General features: G+C 42.1%; 2 protein-coding genes across 2 annotated transcripts; one reads left to right on the forward strand and one right to left on the reverse strand.

Annotated features, from left to right (window-relative positions):
- Nucleotides 1-617: 617 nt before the first annotated feature.
- Nucleotides 618-13,399, reverse strand: XPC (XPC complex subunit, DNA damage recognition and repair factor). The gene is made up of 16 exons (XM_054076849.1): nucleotides 13,239-13,399; nucleotides 11,528-11,726; nucleotides 10,495-10,622; nucleotides 10,180-10,294; nucleotides 9,227-9,311; nucleotides 8,611-8,768; nucleotides 8,279-8,399; nucleotides 6,814-6,897; nucleotides 5,438-6,373; nucleotides 4,807-4,967; nucleotides 4,460-4,541; nucleotides 3,877-4,011; nucleotides 3,215-3,384; nucleotides 2,814-2,907; nucleotides 2,598-2,687; nucleotides 618-1,935 (listed from the first exon to the last, which is right to left on the reverse strand). The coding sequence occupies exons 1-16, from the start codon at nucleotides 13,360-13,362 to the stop codon at nucleotides 1,723-1,725; spliced, it is 2,895 nt and encodes a 964-aa protein (XP_053932824.1). The 5' UTR covers nucleotides 13,363-13,399; the 3' UTR covers nucleotides 618-1,722.
- LSM3 (LSM3 homolog, U6 small nuclear RNA and mRNA degradation associated) lies at nucleotides 13,357-17,383 on the forward strand. Its single transcript, XM_009570851.2, has 4 exons — nucleotides 13,357-13,420; nucleotides 14,877-14,987; nucleotides 16,256-16,351; nucleotides 16,676-17,383. The coding sequence occupies exons 1-4, from the start codon at nucleotides 13,400-13,402 to the stop codon at nucleotides 16,754-16,756; spliced, it is 309 nt and encodes a 102-aa protein (XP_009569146.1). The 5' UTR covers nucleotides 13,357-13,399; the 3' UTR covers nucleotides 16,757-17,383.
- Nucleotides 17,384-21,329: the final 3,946 nt, after the last annotated feature.

A 21,329-nucleotide genomic window follows, 5' to 3' on the forward strand; every position in this document is an offset into this window, starting at 1 on the left:
TCTTTCATCTTTGGCATGCTTAAGTCCCTGTGTAGCTGAGGAGAAGGATCCTGCCATCTGGAGGTGTTATTGTCTCTTTCCCCACTGACTATAAATAGTCACTGGACTCATAACTTTGTCTGTCTGTGGTGAGTGTCCCAAGTATGGAGTCACTTTAGTACCAGCTCTCAGTTTAAGCAGATAAAAAATCAATCTCAGCAGGAGCTGGACTGGGGCCCTCTTATTCAAAGCACACATCCCAGGGCGTATCCTCCATATCGGCACAAGGACTAACAGAAGGAACTACATCCTCGGTGTGTTCTGCGGTTTTACCACGTCATGCAAAATGGGCAATTTTTCCTAAGTCTTACATATGGGTCATATCTACTCCCCAAGGTTCCAAATTAAGTTGGTCTTTATTTAGAATTTGATAGGAAAAGCCTAAAAATCTCAGAATGAAGACCCTAAACATGAAAACAATTCACAAGCAGGCAGCTCTAAGATATCCTGGGATCCACTTTGTGAATTCTGGAAATACTGTAGTATGCCCTTATCCTTGTATGAGAGCCCCTCCCAGGAAAACAGAGCTGCTTACAGAACAATGAGCTGGCTGGAGAGCAGGTGTAATAGACAACATACTCTTTTTTCCATACTTTATTTTGTTCTACAAATACAGTACAAAAATAGATTTTTTCTGAACATAATTAAATGTGATTTTCTTGCATTTTAGTCTTTCGTCTATGACCATGTCCACCAATACCTAGACTATTCCCCCATTTTTAAATAGCATCAGTGTAATTTAGTTAGCTCTAACAAAACTGCAGAACACAGATCAGTATTTCTAATACAGAACTGCAGGAAAAGCTTGTGTGGATTTAACGTTTCTTTAAGAGTATTTAAATGCTCGGGTACTGGCTTACATTTACAAGAGCTCTGTGGTTTCAGTGAATTCTGTTTCTGACAAAGACGCATGGGCAGTTTTAGATGGATTGCTCTAAAATGTATCCACATGGTCTTGATAAACAAAACTGAAACAAATATGCATATATTCAAATTATTTAAGAAAACCCATTTAAGCTTAAGATTGAAATGAGGACAGGGCTTCTTCCTTCTAATGCACAAGACTTCTGGAAGTAAAGGAAGACGACTGCAGGCTGAAAAGCCAAAACTGAGTTTTCACAGAGGGCGGGTATTCTTTAGAAAGCAAATTTATGTATTCTTCCAAATCTTGATTGCATTTTTATTTTTACACCTTAACGGAAGTATTTCCCCTTCTCTGATGATGACACAGTAAAATCAGAACTCTACCTCACCACTGCTTTGATTAAAGTACGAAGCAAAGAGGGCATTAGTCCCTTGGCCAGCTGACCACAGGCTGTTCAACAGCAACTGCATGCTTTAGTTCTGGGAAGGATGAAAAAATGGAAGGGAGGAAAGTGGGAAAGGCAGTGTTGGTGAAAGGAATCCCTCAAAACCAGCATTATTAGTGCTGAGTGATACAACAGAGAGCAAAGAAACCCCAGCAGCTCAAAGTGATCTTCTCAGAAGGTACAACTGAACATCTACTTAACTCTTAAGTCCAGGGATGGAAGGATGAGGAAACTCTTGATACTGAATTACAGCTGGTCCCTGATAGCTCAGAAATCCAAGTGCACAAGAAGACTAAGTCCTTAACTGGAAAAGGATACTTTTGTTGTGGCTATTGTTCTTGTATCTAAATACAGCAAAGAAACGCTTGTTTGATCACAATTTCTCAAAAGGGAACAACTGTGCCGCTTCTCCTATCTTTTCTCGCTTGGTCTTTCTGGTTGTCTTCTCTTCTTTCTTTTTCTCTAACTGGCGGTTCTGGGGCCAAGAAATGGCCATATTCTCTACTGCAGTCTCTGAACTTGGACCTCCTTCTTCATCAGAAGAGAATCCAGCTCCTTTCTCTGCCTCAGATGCTGATGGCTCAGTCTGGAAAAATACAGGCGTGAAAACTGAAAAGTTGCTCTAGAAACCACTTATAACCCCCCCAGCCTTTCTAAAAGGGCTTGTCTTCCATCACAGTGACACTTAACAACATTACAAAAGTTGGCTACTCTGGTTTGGTCTTCTCACCCAAAGCAGTGTGTTCTTATTCCTGGATGTCAAGCATTCTTTCAACAGAAGCTAAATATTTCTGGTTGTGGAAGAACAGAAATAAACCTGTTTTAAAAAGATCAGGCCTTTCACCTTTCTTAATGGGGAAAAGATTAAAAACTAAAACAACTGACATTTCATAAGAAAAAGCAGCCCCTTCTCTACCTGTTAGCTACTTGCTCGGTTTGGAGAAATAATCTAGGAAGGGAGTATATCAAACCAGAAGACAAAAAAAAATGATGCTTTGGGAAACCCTAATCTCTTGTTAAACTAATGAGTATTTCATGGACATGACTATACCGAATTTCTGGTGTAGTTTTTTTTACTAGTTGCTAATGGTGTGCTAACAATGAGAAAGAAAAAGATATTTGAGCAACTAGACTCCACAAGTTCTATGCTCTACAGCTGGAAACTTAACATGTTGCAAAGACTGGAAAAAAATCTCTTGGTAGAGAAATATCGTGAAAAAAGAAATCACTAATAGAAATGCAGAATACCTTGATGGAGTAGCGTTGCTTCAGTCTCTCTCTGATGAGAAGGCCTTTTGTCAGCAGCTTCCAATTCCCCAGAGCTCTCTTCTCACGCTTCTATGTGGGATTATTATTTAAAAGAGAAGAATTTACTATCATAAGTTTCAATGCATTTATGCCACTGTTTAAATTACACTTACTTAAAAAATTTAACAACAAAGAAGCTGCAAAAATATTTCTCACCTCCTTCTCCTTCTTTTCTATTTCTGCTTGTTCATTCTCCCAGGCAGCAAGGAGGATGTCTTTATACTCCTCACAGACAACATAGCCATCGGTACTAGGAAGGAGAACACAATCCTCTGTCAGCTACTAGAAGAAAGCAGAAAGGGAGCAAATGCCTGCTGACCCAGCCAAAGCTAAAGCAATTTACTGAATACTGACAGAATCATCTGTCTGTTTCATAGGATCCATGTGTGTAATTCATCACCCATCCTCCCCATGCAAACGCAGACTCAAAGCATATAAAGTCACTTCTGCATGCCAGGGCCACTACTAGAACAGAAGAGGAAGACGTGTACGCTTTAACATAGGGTATGCAACTGCAGGAAGACGTCTACCAGCTGCAACACATGAGCTTTACATACACTGGGTGTGAGTAGCCGCCGTGAAAATCAAATCCAGTGATGGCCTGAACGCAGTCAATGTCCAGCTTCCGCGCCAGTCTGTTCAGGTTTGGGAGTCTCAGCTGCACACAGCCAATGGGTAACATGGATGGTAGGAAGAGATAAACATTTCCATATTCATTCCGGGGAACCTATTATTGCAAAATTAAAGAGAAATGGTGATACTTCTCCTCTCTGGAGAGGTGAAAATCTCTTCTGCAGTTCAGGGACTCTCCCTTCATTCTGCTATATTCCACTGCAGTATTTGGTTAATATTCACGTGACAAGGCACAACCCCAGATTTTAGCTGCATGGTTATCTCCTAGTTATGTTCTCTGCCCAGGCCTTGTTACGCAGGCTCTAATGCACAGAATTAGAAAGACAAACACAGGGTAGGCAAATGAGATCAAAGAAATGATAAAGTGGACAGTCTGAACTGCTAGCACTTCTTACTTGTACTCAGGAAAGAAAGGCCTCGGTGAAGTTTTGACCATTTTCTCCTGGGTACAATCACTTCCGAAGTCTTAATCCTGAATCCAGATGTTACTAACTGATCTTACCTCCAAGACATGCAAATTCTGGAAAAATAAAGCCCACAGCTCCATACAAACACTTTAACACCAGCTCTCTGCCTTCCCACCTACCTTTCCATCCACTGCTATGGGTGGCTGATACTCCTCTGTCTGCCAGCGACCAAACAGTGCCAGGTCCGCTTTGTCCTGGTTTGCAGGCTCTGCAAGGCGGGCCTTCCTGGCCTGGTTGGAATAGCCTTTCACCATCTGTGCAAATACAACAACCAAGCCTGTAAGACCACAACAACAAGCTAACAGCAATTTCAGACTTTCCTAGGACATCAAAGGAGAAGACTCTGGAAGACAAGAAATGCCTATTTCCCTGCTTCAATACCCATTGTTTATAAATTACAACCTATGGCATCTGCACACAACAGGGGCCAGATCCCACAGTTCACATAAAACTCTAGGATGCCTTGGAACTTTATGAAAAGGGTGCAGTTCTGCTAGATACTCTTGGGGAGGAGGAAGAGATAGCTGGGCTTCGGGTAGCATATAGGCACAACAGGTGGACAGATTCATGATGAAGCCACCCCATACCATGCAAGTGAGAAAGCTACATCTGCTGAGAGAGAGAAGGCAAAAAACAGAACAGAATTGAGCTTAAACTTTGGAGGACAGACATGTTGCATGGGAGGAAGTCAAAGCCTTTTACCTTGTAAGGCACTTCTCCAATCCTCACCACTCGAGCTTGCTTTAGCCAAGTGTCCTTAGAGTGCAGCGTGTGTACACAGTCTCTAGAAAGGCCAAAAGGAAGTTACCGTAAGAGTTTTGAAGTCTCTCCTCAGAGACTTCTGAACTTTTCTGAACTTTTATTCACGTTATGAATGGTAAAAAAGCCATACCTGAATAATATGCAAATGCTGTCTGTGCAGCTAAATGCTTCACCCTGTCTATCCATGTGGCCTGAGGCTGCTGCTGATACCTTGGTGGTCTCCACACAGATTACCTCTTGAATTTGTTACAAAGACTGCAGTTGCACATGACGTGTGCACCACTCACCTGGAGTAGACTGCTTCACCCCTGCAGTACCCTAGGATAGCAGCTGACTCAGGATAGATTGCCTGGTATTTCAAGAGGTGCCTCTTCAGTGCATAAAGAGGATGGTTTTTGTACTCTCCAATTGCTGTTGGTAGAGGCTGATCTTGAAGCTTAACTTGAAACTGTAGGAATTATACAAAGAGTGATTCCACAACTCTATTGCACTACCCTTTATAATAAAATGATCAGAGATGGATGAAAGAAAAAAAACACCAGAAACTTAAATCCGATGAGCCAACAGACTAAAGCATTCTTGTAGCAAATAGGTACTCAGATATGTACACGCACCTATGCATTTTAAAGACTCTTTCCACAAAGGGTAATACTAAACTGCACAGATACCACATTAGTAAGCTTCCAGCATGGGCTGCCTAGTACTTTTGCTATGCAGGTTTCTCTGGACGGCCTCTATTTGATGTTTTAATCTAGCATTATATATTCCCTTCAAAACACGCTCAATCTTGACATTTCAAGCTCAAACACAAACTTACTTCCTTCCTCATGGAGAGATTCCTAATGACTTTTGCCTGAATGAGAATCCAACGACTGGACTTCTGGCACTAAATGTCCTGAAAAACCTATTGCCATTTACCTCATTTTCTTCCTTCTTGTCTCTTTCCACACAGGGACTTTTATATGGCTGCAGGGTGCCTTCCCACCACTCGGGGTTCACGCGACTTTTCCTTGTTACGGTCATCCACACTGGGTCATATCTTTGCGTCACATCCCTGACACTCCCATCGTTGTCAAATCCCACAATATAGGAAAGCGGCTTTGTGGCATATGTGAAGCACAGCTGGGGCTGTCCAATGTTGCCATGAACACAGTCTACACACACCCACTTGTCCTCACGTTCCAGGAAAACCTCCAGCCACTGGTCTGTGCCATTCACCTTCCTTACCTCCTGCTGTCCATCATCCTCATCACTGGAAATTATTTTGTTTCTCTTTCTCTGTGCATGAGGCAAAGGTGGAGCTGCGCTTTTTGCTGGCCTAGGCTCAGCTTCACATGTATTTTTGGATAGCCTTGATTCTGAAGTTGCAGGTTTTGGGCTTTTTATAGCTGTTGCCTTTGACATCTGGGAGCCCAGTGAGCTCCTGCGCCTTTTAGGGACTGTTTCAAAATCCTCATCAGAGAGATCACTGTCCTCCTCTGAAATCTCAAAGTCTGAAACACTGCCCTCATCACTTCCACTCTCTTCTTTGTAACACACTTTGGAGGCCACTCGTCTCCGGCGATCATTCTTGGTCCTGACTGGCACATCTTTTTCCGCTAAACTGCTCTCTTCATTACTGGATTCCTTCTGTTCCTGGCTGCCTGCAGTGAACTTTGACTTGTGTGTCCTTTTGGTCTGAGCAGTTTTGCATTTCTTTGACTCCTTGCTGTCTTCTTTGCTTTCTGAGGATTTTTCATCCTGCTTGGCTTTTCTGCAGGGGCATTTTTTTTCCAGAGATTTTGGTGTTGTGGCAGAGCTTTCCTGCCCTTCAGAGGTACCACTGAGAGACTGCCTCTTGGATGAGCTTTTTCCCTGCAAAGAAAGAAGCTGGGTCACTTTTATTACCATGGCTAAGCATATGTTAAAAAGAAGACTGAAATTAGCATGAGGTGCATGCAGACCAAAGGTTGTCAGGCATGGTCAATCTGTGGGCCTCAGGGACTTCAAAACTTGAGGCAAATGGGAGGGAGGTGTACTCAAGCAGGAAGTGTTCGCTGTGTAAGTTTTAAAGAAATTTAAAACCACTGAAGCATAAGAAGTCTTTGCTGAAACACACAAAATGTGGTTTTTTTGGTTTTAAAGGAGAAACTTAAAAATTAAGGGTTTGCATCTTCTACACTACAGAACATTCTCATTGCCCTGGTTAACACAGTAAGCAATTTCCTTCAAGCTGCAACAGCCAGAAAGTTTTTTCAGTCCTACCCTCTAAACCAGTGACCTATTCTTTATTCCACACAGCCGAGAAAATCTACCTTTGTCTCCTTGAGAGGAATAGGCTGGAAAGACAGCACAAGACGGCACAGCAGCTGCAAGGCTCGCAGAATAATTAAAAATATCTGCAAGAGAAAAAATAAAAGCATGTTTAACCCTTTTTCCAAGGTATATTGAAAGAACCTTCTTGAAACTCTTCTACAATCTGGGCTCTGTCACAAATCATTTTTGTTCCTACCTTTTACCCTGTGTGGTGTATACTGACACACCCCATTGCTAGAGTATTAAAACACTACACGGTTTTCTCTGGCTCTTATTTATGGTACTACTGTGACAGGGGTACTGCTGTTAACTCACAGACGAAGAGCCGACTCCTAAAGAGACCAAACGAACCATCCTGCTGGAGCAGACAGTAATTCACTCAAATCCCATCTACCCTATCAGTCTCTCATTCCTGAGGAAAAAGAACGACTCTAAATACTGCCGCTTAAAAGTGGCCAAAGCCAACCACACACCATCAGCTGAACCCAGCAGAAACGCCAGCCACCAGAGATGTCACTATAGTCACAACCGAGTGACTAACAGCTGTGACCTTGTAACTGCCTTCCCGCATGGGACTCAACAGAAGCCACCTAAGCAAGGCTTGCTTTGTTTCTCTCTCCTGTCCCAGGAAGTGTCACCTCTGCATTTCCACAGCAAGGCTGCAAAGATACCACAACACACCACAACTACTTCCTGCTTTGCAGCACAGAAGCTGCAACATGTCATTTTATCAGCAACAAGCCAGAGCTGCAAGCCATGCTCCTGCAAAGCAGCAGCTCTTTTCTGCTTTCAAATGTCACTAGCCAATTTGATATCCTGCGTCTCCCTCTTCCTTGGTTGTTTTACCAAAATCTCCATGTCACTTGAAGCAACTGAGTCCACTTCTTCCCCTAATCCATTTTCACCACAGTTACTCTAGAGTTGGAAGTCTATTTGAAGCCTTGGCCTCAAGCTAATGTAAGTCAAAGCTCAACTTTTTAGCCTTCAACGGTAACTCATAGTGACAATCCACCAACCTTCTAACTCAATGGTCTGTAAAGAGTTTCTCTGACTTCAAGTAAGCCCAAGAATTTCCTCACTCAAATCAGAATTTAAGAAGAAACCTATTAGGCTGGTTTTCTTTGATCTACACTGCTAAAGCAATATAGTGAAGCCAAAGCATACTTAGGAACAAGTAGCTTTGTACATTATACATCCATGGCATCCACAGCAGAACGTGGAATGCGCAGTAACAACAACCAGAACTAAAGGCTCCAGTTAGGCACAGTTTACATTGAATAATTTGATCACAGAAGGACGTCAGATAAAAAAAAAACAACAGCAAAAAAAGCAAGCCATGGAAACGCCTAAGACACCAATTCATTTTCTCCAAATCCATCCCTCAAACATCACTTTGTTTATGACCTGACAGAACTATCTAGGATGAAAACTCAACAAGCATCTCTGCGCTTCCCAGACACTTACATGAACCAACTCTTCATCATCTCGTGCAGCATAGATGGCAAACCGCCTCTCCAAGGTTGACTGAAGGGGCTCTCCTTTTTCAGTGGAAAGCTCATCATTGACAGTGAAGGTTCCGACAAACCTGAAATATGAGACACCTACCTATTGTCTAGAGTTTGTGGTTGTATTGTTAAACTTCAGAGTTCATCCTTTCCTTCTGTGAAAAGGACAGACTCTCACCCTTGTATTCTAAATCATAGATATCACTGAAAATTGGTAATTACATTTACCCCTCTCCCTGAACCCTAGCTCTACATTCTATGTGACAGCATGATCAGGAGAGAACATTTTACCATTTCACCAAGTTGGAAAGGTAGAGAAGGTCCACTTGGTTTGCAGGCACTTTTGTAAAGTGGGTGGGGATGATGGACAGGCCAATGGCATGAAGATCTGGCTGGCTGCAGATCCTGTTTCTATAGAAACCATTCGCTAATAAACACAAGAGGTGAACCTGAAAGCAAAAAAGTTTCTACAGTGAGTTGACAAGCGATTTTCTTTGTTGCATAGACAAAGAAGGCTACTGCTCCTTTTAACAGAGATGGGCAATATGAAGCCTCCCAAGCACAAACTCGGCTGTCTTCATATCACCATCAGAACACAGAAAAGCCTTGAGTCTCCTGCTCTACATGACTGACAGCTTAACCCCAATGGAATGAGCAGATGTACACTCAATGGAGAGACATACTACTCACATCTGCTTTGATTTAGAATTTTACTAATGCAGTCAGCGATGTTTCTAACCTCCAGTTCAGCATAAGTCTAATAAGCATTTGTCAGGACTACAGCCTTTTATCTTTTCACTTCTAGTCACCAACTATTTGATCAAAATTAGTTTCTTCTTCATTACAAATCAGTTCAGACACTTCTATGCACAAATTTTTTTTGCCAGCTTTCTCTGTGGACCAATACCTTATGTGTGTTTTCACGAACCTCCTTGCTGAAACGTTTCATAATTCTCCGAAGGTACATCTCAAACTCGGCTTTCCTTTTTTCTCTGCGTAAGATTACAAAAGAAATGGATGTTGTGGGTTTTATATGGGCCTGCCTTTCTAGATTCCTGAATTTGATCAGTTTGCAAAGAGAATCCATCCCAGAGAATCTTCTGTGCACACTTGACAAAGGTTTCATTACTGGCTATGTAAATACACACATGACTAATAAACTGTGAACACCACACACTCAACTACTGAGACCTTGGGTATACTGAGGTAGACTAAATTCTACCTAAATTTATGTGCCTACAGTTTCCTACAAGACAGCTTTGGACAGTTCCATACTAAATTTAGAATTGTCAGAACTGTTTGGCTTTTAGATTACACCTAGAATTCCGTTCAGACACCTGGAAAAATGGCTTTCATTTCACTGGTGACATCTTTAGAGGCAACAGATACTCTGGTTGCTTTGTTATGAAGGGCTGGCCCAGGACAGTGCTTACCGTGTAACAGCATTAGATCTCATAAGGCCTCCAGCAGCCACAGAAAGAAAGCCCTCCTTGGTATAACGCTCCCAAATGCTGAGGGCATTGAGCTGTTAAAGTATTTAGAGTACAATGCTACCACCCACAGCTCTCCTGGAAGAGAGCTACTACTGTCCCTGCTTTGGAAATATAGATAACAAAGCACAATGAAGTTACATACTTGATTTTCAAAGAAGCTGAAAAACCTCCATTCCCATCAACTTCCACTGAAATTTTTTGGTAAAATTGTCAGTGTGTAAACAGTTCTGCATCCCATAACCTTGCATCAGTCCATCTCAACAGTCTGCACAAAGCGGAGACTTCCACCCAGAACAGCACAAGTCAAGACTTAGTGTATTTTTAACTTCATCCTTCAATCGCTTTCCACTGCCCTTCCTGCTCTTACCTCCTCTCTCTTTTCTTCATCTCCTCTGGTGTTTCAATCTCTATCTCAACAGGATTGCTTGATGCTGGAAGAACAGCAGCACCTTTTAAGTCATCTGTGGCAGGTTCCTGGAGTTCTGGAAAAATGAAGTATTACTAAATGATAAGTAAACATGGAATGGATGCCCCAGGGAGGTCTAACAATCGTCAGTAGATGTCTCGTTTTTTTATGCTTTGGAACCACTCTAAAAGTAAATAAGAAATGTTTCAAAAATCAAAGTTTAAAAAAAAAAAAAAGTTTTAGACTATTTACTCTGAATAAACATGCATCTGTTACCTTCCACGTCCTCCCATTCATCTTCACTTTCATCATCATCATTGTCAGTGTTGCCTTCATCCATCTCTTTATTAACAGGAGATTCTGTCTCCAACTTTATCTCCTTCTCAGGGGTCTTCAGTGAGTCACTGTTAGAATTATCAAAATGGCTTTAGCATCAGGAAGTATAGGTGCTTGTTTATTTAAGAAAAATAGAGAAACACCACACTAAAAATAGGGAGATAAATGAAGCGTGACTTCTGCATCAGTAACAACAGATTATTTGACAGTTAAACCATAGATACCTCCTCTGTACAGCAAACCGTCTTTGCCATAAATAACCATGGGCTCAATGAAGCAACACTTTTTCAGTGGAAAAAGTCTTGGTTTTGCAAGGATGTTTAGGAAGGAAGATGCCTGCACCTAAAAAAGGCCCCGTTCTTTAGAATGGCTTGTAAAAACAGGTCCTTGGAGAAATGGTTCACTTAATCATTTATTCTTACTGACCCTTCACAGTGTACTGAAATTGGAACTGTTTCCGTTTCACTACACTAATACCCAAGGCTCTGGATGGCCAGTGAAATGAGACCAATCAGTTTAATTTCTTTTTATTAATTCATTTGCTAGAGTAATCTCCAAGGGCAGACTGTGCTGACATTCTATTTGGATTAAAAAAAATACTATAGAATGATATGGTTAAAGAATTCTGCTCATCATTTTAAACCCAAATTGCAGGTCAACAGTTCTATTCATGATGGATTCCACAAAGCCTCCCTAGTCCTATGTGAAAAATATAGCAAATAGAATTTTATATTTAAACCATTGAATCTTAAAATGCTCACACATTTGCTTCTCATACAGACCATCTTCCTCAGGACTGACTCTGCAATGAATGATGGTATTTCCACTCAGCTATGTGAAACAAATACACTACATTGGACGGATAGCCTAAAATAAACTCCTCACATGCACATATGCAGCACTACATCCTAAAAAAATAACATGTAATCATGAATATGGAGCTCCCATAGATTTAAATGATAGGTAAAAGTACCTGCATGTTTCTTCTTTGTTTTGATTCCCTTTACTTCTAGTAGGTTTTTTGTTTTCTTTTATTGGTGATTTTGCCCCTTTTCGTTTTGCAGCTTTATTTGCTGAGTTGGAAACTCCAGTATCACAATCTTCTTCCTTCTTCCTAGCTGGAGCTTTTGAGTTATTCTTCTTTATATTGGCCTTTTGCTCTTCAAAATCATCTGCATGGGACAGAAGAAAGGAAGATAAGTTAAAGGATGAAGTTTCATCTCCATGGCAATCAGAAACACTACCTCCAAAGACATCATCAGAGCTACAGAGGAAAGCAAGCTCTCACAACAAGGAGGATGTCACTGTTTCTGAATAAGCAGGCGAAAATTGAACAAGACCCATGAAAGTAAAACATTCATAATAATATTGTGGAGAAGAAGTAAATAAGCATTCCTGTAGGTCCTACTGATACAGAAAATGCTGGCAAATAAAACTCTATAAGACTCATTTGGAATTTTAGAAAGCCAGCATCTTTTATCAGGCCTGGGCAACATGAGGGCTGATCACCATCAACTATACAGTGAGCCAAGAGCTGGGGACAGAATATATCTCCCACTTACATGCATATGTATAAATTTTGCCAGAAATCTTATGCATATTCTATTACTTTCCAAGGCCTAATTTTAACATTATTATGAAACTTCAAATAGCCAAAACGGCCAATTTGGAGCTGGCTCCAGCTCTCTGCTGACCTTGCATTTGAGATAGAAAGAAAACTCCAAACAGAGGTGAACGCAGAAGAAGAGGCACCTGTTCAGCACAGATCATATTTCACACATGCTATCATCTTAAAGAATGAATAGTGTCTGGAAAAAACACTGTTTTAAAGAAAACATGCCATCAGAGGGACATTCTGTCTAACTTTCAAAGAACACAATTACTTAGATGAAACCTTAGCTTATTCCACTTTTTTTTGTAATAGCAACTGCTTCTTGCGTCACTACCAATGGGATCAGTTGTAAAACAAGCCTTGCAAGAGATTAAGATTTTGTGAACCCACTCTGGTGGACCCTTTTCAGGGCACTCCCGGGACAGGGACCCGTAGCTCCTGCCTGGCTGTGGGGGACAAACCCTGCACAGGCCACGCATGGCGCAATGATAACCTATGTCTCCCCACAGCATGTGACCCCCCGGCTGCTCCACAAGGGGATCTCGCCCCTTTGCTGGCAGTCGCACCGGAACGCCAAAATCATAGAATCATAAAATCGTTTGTGTTGGAAGGAACCTTAAAGATCATCCAGTTCCAAACCCCTGCCATGGGCAGGAACACCTCCCACTGGCTCAGGCTGCTCAAGGCCCATCCAACCTGGCCTTGAACCCCTCCAGGGATGGGGCAGCCACAACCTCCCTGGGCAACCTGGGCCAGTGCCTCACCACCCTCATGGTGAAGAAATTCCTCCTTATGTCTAGTCTAAATCTGCTCCTCTCCTGTTTATACTCATTGCCCCTCGTCCTATCCCCACAAGGCTTTGTGAACAGCCCCTCCCCAGCTTTCCTGGAGCCCCTTCAGGTACTGGAAGGTCGCTATAAGGTCTCCTCTGAGCCTTCTCCGGGCTGAACAACCCCAACTCTCGCACGGGAGATGCTCCAGCCCTCGGATCATCCTTGTAGCCTCCCCTGGATCCGCTCCAACAGCTCCATCTCCTTCTCACGTTGAGGATCCCGCCCCCCTCAGCACTCACCGTGCCCCCTCGGCCCCCCCGAGCGCCGCTTCCTGGCTGCCACCGGACGGGGCGACCCCGGCCGCTTCCTCGCCATGGCGAGCGCGGCCCGTGCCGGCCCCACCCCGGGAAGGGGAGGGGCCATAAAGCCTCGCGGGAGAGCGCGGGACGCGGTTTGAAAGATGGCGGATGAGGTGGACCAGGTGAGAGGTTGAGCTGTGCACCCTGACGGCTCCCGGGGGCGTGAGGGGCGGGCGGGACACGACCCTGGCTCGGGCAGCCTCCTCCACCCCTGGGGTTGCACAACCCCCTCTATCCCTCCCTCCCTCCCTCTCTCCCTCTGTTCTTCCCCTTCCTCCCTCTATTCCTCCTCTTTCCTCCCTCCCTCGCTTCCTTTCCCTCACGTCCCCTCCCGGGGTCGCACAGCCTCTCTCCTGTCCCTTCCCTCCTCTCCTGGGATCGCAGAGCCTCTCCTGCCTTCCCTTTCCCAGCGTTAGGCCTGTTCCCCAGAAACTACGGAGATTGAGGACAGCTGCTGAGGCTCTGCCTCGGCTCTGCCTCACTGAGAAGGAAATAGGTAGCATGCTGTGGGGTGTGCACAAAAGTGAGACCACACCTGGAGCTGTGCGTCCAGCTCTGGAGCCTTCAACACAGGAAAGTCAGGGACCCGTTGGAGCAGGTCCAGAGGAGGCCACGAAAGTGATCAGAAGCCTGGAACACCTCTCCTTTGAAAAGAGGCTGAGAGAGTTGGATTGTTCAGCCCTGAGAAGAGAAGATGCCAAGGAGACCTTATTGCATCCTTTCAATACTTAAAGGGGACTTAAAAGAAAGATGGGGAGAAACTTTTTAGCAGAGTCTGTAGCAATAGGACAAGGGGTAATGATGTTAAACTAAAAGAGGAGAGGTTTAGACTAGATATTAGGAAGAAATTTTTTACACTGGTGGTACTGAAACACTGTAACAGGTAGCAAAGAGCGGTGGTGGATGCCTCATCCCTGGAATTATTGAAGGTCAGGCTGGATGGAGCTCTCAACAACCTGATGTAGTTAAAGATGTCCCTGCTCACTGCAGGGCAGTTGGACTAGGTGACCTTCATGGTCCCTTCTGACTTAAACCATTCTATTATTCTAGCTATAATCCCGAAAGTGCAACTTTCTCACAAAAAAAGAGACCTCAGCCCAGTGTGCATCCAGGTCTCTGTCCTGGCTGAGCCTGGCCTTGAGGAGCAGTGTGTGTTTGGGGCAGAGGGGCAGCCTGTTACCAGCTGTCTGCCCTGTGCTGGCAGAACTGGCAGCCTGTGCTTGGAGTGCTGCCCTGGCTGTGCGTGACACTGCTGCTATGCGGCTCCATCAGCAACGCAGCTTGTGCAGAAGAGGCTGTCTGCTGCGGTATGGGCAGTAGTCACTGGTAAGGAGTGTAGTTTATATGGAAGTACGCATGAAGCTTGATTTGCTGTAAACTAAACTCAATTTTGCTCAGGCGGGTGAATATCTGTTGAGTGGTTATATCCGCTGCCCTCTGGTTCAACAGGATGTGAAGGAATGGTTTGGAATGTTTGCATCTATGTTCTTATCTGTTTGTTTTCTGTGTCTCACACTGAGGAATGGAAATATTTGGAGGCTTTTTCCGTGTGATTAACTTGCTAATTTTATTTTTTAGCAACAAACGACAAATACTGTAGAGGAGCCACTTGATCTCATCAGACTAAGTCTAGATGAGCGAATCTATGTCAAAATGAGGAATGACAGAGAGCTTAGAGGCAGACTACATGTAAGTAAAACTTTCAGAATACTGCCATGCTTATTCAGCTAAGTGCTGGCAGACTTTTTTATGTACAACATTCTGGTATAGAAATGCTCCATCCCTGGAAACATCCAGGGTCAGTTTGGACAAGGCTCTGAACAACTTCATTCAGCTGAAGATGTCCTTGTTCATTGCAGGGTGGTTGGACCAGATGGCCTTTGAAGGTCCTTTCCAACACAAATTATTCTGATACTTCCATTTGTAGTTTAAAAATATTAGTTTAAAAGTGCAGGTAATTCTGTCTCATTGTTAAAAGTGCAGAGGTGGTCAGAGAAGGTAGATTAAAGATCATCTTGGTAACAAGAGTTGAACCATTCCTCTTATCGAAAGTGTAATGTGATCAATGGCAAAATCTAATTTGTTCAGTACTCTGCTATTAAATGCTTCTTTAGCGATTCAAGAGATATATTTTGTTTTTCTCATCTCCTGAATACCAAGCAATTCATTCCATTGCTTTTGGCTTCTGTTTCTGTGTCTGAAATAAGTAATAATTCTGCAGGTCTGTTCATGTGGAGTTCGCTGCAATCTCTAAAACTGAATTAAGAATGAGATTATCATTATCAAACAAGCATCTCTAAAGGCACACCCTTTGAGGGCATGATGGGATATGTACTCAGCTGGATTCTCTGCAGGTCTTGTATAAGTACTTTCTTCTGAGAGTGATACTTTCCTGTGTACTGTGTTGGGGAAGTGATCCAGCTGCCACATGTGTTAACTGGGCCTCAGCTCCTTTGGGAAACACACAGAGGAGGAGAAATCCACGAGGCTCACACATAGTTTTCGGTGTGCTTTTGTAAGATGTGTAGAACATGTGCTTATTTTAAGCTTTTGCAGCATTGTGTGAATTGCAGCTTTCATAGAGTTTAAGTTGGCCCCAGGCAAGCAATTTGAGGAGGCTGGACTGGCAGCCACAAATGTGTATCTGGTTTAGTGTTCAAGATGTATGGCTGTCTCAGAGTTCTTGCATGTGTTAGCACTGAAAGCTTCAGAGCTATTTCCTGGAAGAGAGGTTCAGTGAATATAAGCATCTTCCTTTTTCTGATGCTGTAGAGTACTGACTTGTTTGCATTGATGTTTGAAACTGTACTTGTAACTGATGCTATTATGTTTTGACATAGTGCACATTTTGGTCAAAATCAGACAAAACCAATTATGTCTGAAAGTGTTGCTGTAATTTTCATTTTGATGAGATTGCATTTGAATTTTGGAAGAAATAATTAACTTTATTCCTGCAGGCATATGATCAGCACTTAAATATGATTTTGGGTGATGTGGAAGAAACTGTAACTACAATAGAGATTGATGAAGAAACCTATGAAGAGATTTATAAAGTAAGGACTTAAATGTTTTCTACAGGGATAAATACACTAGGAACTGAACTATATTTTATTGTTAAAGTAGTTAATTGCTGACTACTTTTTGAACCAAGACCTAAAGAGTTTTGAGCGAACTGTCATGAAAGAACAAAGAATATCCAAATATGTGATGTTAGTTGTGTTGATCTCTTCAGCATGCCAGAACATTGTATGTTTGAGCTTATATTTGCTTGACTTGTTTCTGGTGTTTTGTCATGCTTGAACTTGGAAATATGCATAGCAGATAGGTTTTGTAAAGTATGCTTTTGTAAATGTAAACTTCTCTTTCCTTCTTCATAGTCTACCAAAAGGAATATTCCAATGCTCTTTGTCAGAGGTGACGGCGTTGTGCTTGTAGCTCCCCCGTTGAGGGTTGGTTGAAGAAACAAAGGATTTAACCTTGTTGGAAAGTTTCGGGCTTTTGGACAATGGTTTGTGTTTTGATCATGTGTCTCAATTCTGTACATGTTTTTTAAAGGATGTTTTTTGTCTGTTCTTTTGGGAAGGGTGGAGAAGGGGAACCACTTTGTCTTGCACAAGGTACATGTAGGCAATTGAAGCATTGTAAGCCCAACCTGACTTCCTCAGAATTAATGTAAATTGGCTGTCTTGTCCCAACAGTAAAATAATCCTTCATTTTTTTCCATCTTGGCAATAGCACTGTCTAAATTTTGTTTTAAATAAATTTGATTTGTCTTTCAGATTTGAGTTGTCATGTTTTTATGTTGAAGACATTATTCTTGAGCTCTTCTGTGGAGCTAGTGCTGTGTTTCATTGTAGCGTATAGCCTGCTTTTCTGAGAAAATAGTAACTTTTGTGTGTGTAGTGTTTAATTTCTGTTCTTAGTAATACTGGAGTCTGGCAGATTGGTGTCTGGGAGGGACAATACTGCATGAATCTACCTTGCTATAATTTATGGCTTCTCTGTGTTCTACTTGATGCATATCCTTGTAGCAGGGAAATAGTGTATGTACATGCATCTCCCACTTAGATGGGTAAAGAAGATGGGCTTCTTCACTGTGTTTTCAGGTGTTTTTATTGTGGCTTTGTGAACAGAGCTATGGTTTGCAAGACCATAAGTAGAGGCTGGGGCTGTTGCCTCGCAAGCTGTCCTCTGCTGTGTGCATTCGTTTCCCACTGTCTGGAGACAAATTCAGTTCTTGGAAACATCAAATTCTGCTGAATGCTTAAGATGCTCATTAGTCTATAGTGAAGCTGCACTAGAACCCTGAACAGAAGGATGGGGTTTTTTTCCACTTTCTCAGGCCCACCCTGTTGCCGTTTATTCTCATTGTATGAAAAAAAAGATACTTATGTTATAAAGTGTTTTAGTAAGTATGTTTGAAAGGCACATGAGATCTAAGTCTACACAGGTACATTTCCTACAGAGATTGACTTGTGATATAAGGAATGTAATTTATCTAGGCTCTAGGCATGTTCTGGAAGGTTAGCAAAAGCAGCTTGCTCTGGCATTTTCTCCTGCAGTTAAAATCTTCTTTACTTATGTTGGTAGCTTGTAGCAGTGGTGAGAATGCAAGGTCTGCCTTGGTAAGCTTCAACCCAGAGTCTTCCTAAAGAAATATTATCTCTTTTGGTAGTAAAATATGTACACTCAGAAGGTGAATGTATACTTCATGCTGTTCATGAAAGAAGGAAAGCAGGGACTGATACAAAATTTGCTCTTCTAGGTTGCATCTGTACTGTGTTGTCTTCATGGAATACTCTCTAGCTGTGGGATAGGGTTAAAAAAACCAGGAGTGATAGCTTCACTATTTCAGCTTCAGCTTTTTAATCATGTGGAGACTTGCTACTTTATTCCTTGCACTTTATTCTAGAAAGGACAAATTGGTCCACTTGTATGTACATGCAAGACTCTACCTTAACCCCGTGTACAATCCTGTTTTCGTATATAAGCCCCTTGTATGCTAATAAAAGATGAATGCATCTGTTCTACTTACTACTACAACATTCTTTGAATGAGAACCGGTATGTAGTGACTCTGTAGCAGACTTCTCTCACTATATGATTCTTGCTTGAGGGTGGTCTAGGCTAGGATTAAAACAATTTTCTGTGATTCTCACCTATTCCCATCAATCTGTCTCTGCAACAGTTAGCTCGGCAAGCTTGGCTCCTGTTCTGTGTGTACACAACCCTTTGTGTTGGGAGAAAGCTGGTAATGCTACAGCTGTTCCTCCTGTGGAAGGGGTACAAGGACTGACATGATACACAAGGTGTCGGTACGTCAGGAACTTCTGCCTTGCTAAATTTCAAAATGAATATATGTTAATAACACTTGCTAGGTTCTCTGAAAATGATAATAGAAATGTGAGGTCTACATTTCCTGTAGAATTCTCTTAAAAATGGTCTGATTTGTCACCTTCTGCTTCTTTTGAAGTTTTAAGCAGGAGATATCATAGAATTGCAGAATGGTTGGCTTGGAAGCGCCCTCTGGAGATCATCCAGTTCAAACCCCCTGCTCAAGCAGGGTCACCCACAGCAGGGTGCAAAGGAACACATGCAGGTGGGATTTGAATATCTCCAGAGAAAGACACTCCACACCTCCCTGGGTAGCTGGTTCCAGTGACCCTCACAGGAAAGAAGTTTTTCCTCGTGTCCAGGTTGAACTTCTTGTGCTCTAGCGTGTGTCCATTGTCCCCTGTCCTGTCACTGGGCACCACTGAAAAGAGCCTGGCCCCATCCTCCTGACAACTGTGCTGTAGATTTAAAAGCATTGATAAGATCCCCATCTCAGTCGTATCTTCCCTAGTCTAAACAGACTCATTTTGCATGGTGATTGCTAGCTCAATTATTGTCTAATTGATTTCTTGGGTATTTGCTGCCTGATTATAAAAATCTATTATTATGTCCCTGATATGTCCAATAGCATCTTTTACTGGCCCTCCAATTTGAAGTGAGCTCTCCAGAGTGGGAGCCAGTCCAAGCTCTTCCATGATGAATGTGGATTTAAAAAACAATTAAAAAAACTTTTCTGCACTCTTGCCTCTTTCTTACTGTTCTTCCTATTTTTTGTTCTCTTGGCTCTCATTGTCAAGATTGCCACTCCTGATATGCTTGAAAAAGAGTGTTGTTATTTTTCCTTAAATAATTTTTCAAGATTCCTCAAATGCCTTTTCATATTGTCTTTTTTTTTTCTAGCTCACCAGAATTTTTAATATTACTCAACTTCTTGAAGGTTGCCTTTTTATTTCTAGTAGCTTTTTATATATGGTAGTAGCCTTTCTAGTCACCTTCTGCTCATTTTTAGTCTTTGGAAAGCATTTATTTGGTAGGTGGCAGAATAATTTCCTAGTTTATTGTATTTAAAGAATTTCTGTTTTGCCTGCAAACACTTGACTCACAGCAGCTCTTTTTCAACAAGATTTTTTTTTTTTTTTATTATCCAGAAGCGCTGATATAGTTGGACCTCTGGTGTCTCACTGCTTTTGTGAGAGTGTCAGCTACCTGTGAAATTTCAGTGTGGACACATTATAAAACCGAGTTTTTCACTCTTCCACGTAGGACGATAGATGGTGCTGCATTTCCTCAAATTCAAGCTTGGTTGGATTTGCCTGACTGATCTATGTAGCCTGTGTCAACAGGCTCTGTAGTTGTACAATTAGTCATTTGTTTTTAATTATGATGGCACTTGCTGACAGTTTTAAATTAACTCTGCTGCTCACCCATAAGTAAAGATCAAAATATGTTTTGATGTTTATGTAGGCACAGACCAAGCCCCCAAGAGTTAAGTAAAACAGTATGTGTGCCTTGCACTGTCAGATTTTAAAATGCATGACTCCAGCTTTGCTATTAGCGTGTTAGCTGAAGAATTATGCTGTATGGAATAAATTGTGGTTAACCACTGCTGCTAAGCACTGCTTGGAGAAAGACAGCACACTGTTGTGTAGGGGATAGAAGGCTGCTTCTGCATCCTCTGGTTCAAGTGCTGGTTGTATGGTTGTCCAGTAACAGCACTGGAGAACTTAATTGCAGTTAAAATTCATCAGGGGGAACTGCCTGCACTTATTGTACATAAATTAAACACCCAAAGTGACAAATTTCAGTTTATTTCAAGTCATCAAGCCTACTACATTTTTGAACCCAAGAAATAGATTTTGATCCAGTCTATGTATTTGAACAAGACATAATTTTGTTCAAGGTCCTGTAGGGTCCAGGGGCATGGTTTTTTTAAAGTCAAACAGAGGTTACATTGTGTTTCATTCCTGTTACCAGCACAGGACAAGCCTAGGATTTGGATAATAGGTTATAGACGACTTGAGTAATGTGAGCAATGGCAGACTGCTTCAGGGCCTCAGGGCTGGGAAGGCAGAACAGTATTGATAATATTGGGAGTTCTGCAACAACACTGTCTCCTCTTGATGATTCCATTCTTTGTTCTGTAGGCACTAGAAATCTGTAATTTGAAATAATTGGCTTGTACGTCCTTAGAATTCTTATTAGAGCTGTAGTACTGGGAAGAGGGCTGGTTCAGTGCAAGATCACAAACGTCGTGCATTGTTTTTTTGAACCAATGATGGCATGTACAGCAAATCCCATCAGGCTTATTAAGGTTTAAGGCATTCATGCCAAGATCATTGATGGGCTGGATACATCATTATTAAGGGTGTAGGACTCCCATGTTTCTAAACAGGAAGCTGCTTTCATGTACTAAACAAAAAGAATGAGAAAGAAAAACAGAAAGTTCTACAGAAAATTGAAGCTCAGTGTCCAAGCCAGCCTTTTGGAGAGGGAAAGAATGGGTGGAAGGAAGAGAATAGATGATGTGGGTTGGGGCGGAAAGCAAGAACCACTGACGGAAAAAGATGTAGTCAGAAACCCTGTTTATGAGGTGAATTTTTCATTGTTACCCAAATTAGTTTGAATGCAAGAAAGGCCTACTCCCAAATTTTGGAAACTTAGGCCAAAAAGCTCATTTAGTTTTACAGTGGCATTTGAT

This window comes from Cuculus canorus, chromosome 11 (genome assembly GCF_017976375.1).
Source record: "Cuculus canorus isolate bCucCan1 chromosome 11, bCucCan1.pri, whole genome shotgun sequence".
NCBI lineage: Eukaryota > Metazoa > Chordata > Aves > Cuculiformes > Cuculidae > Cuculus > Cuculus canorus.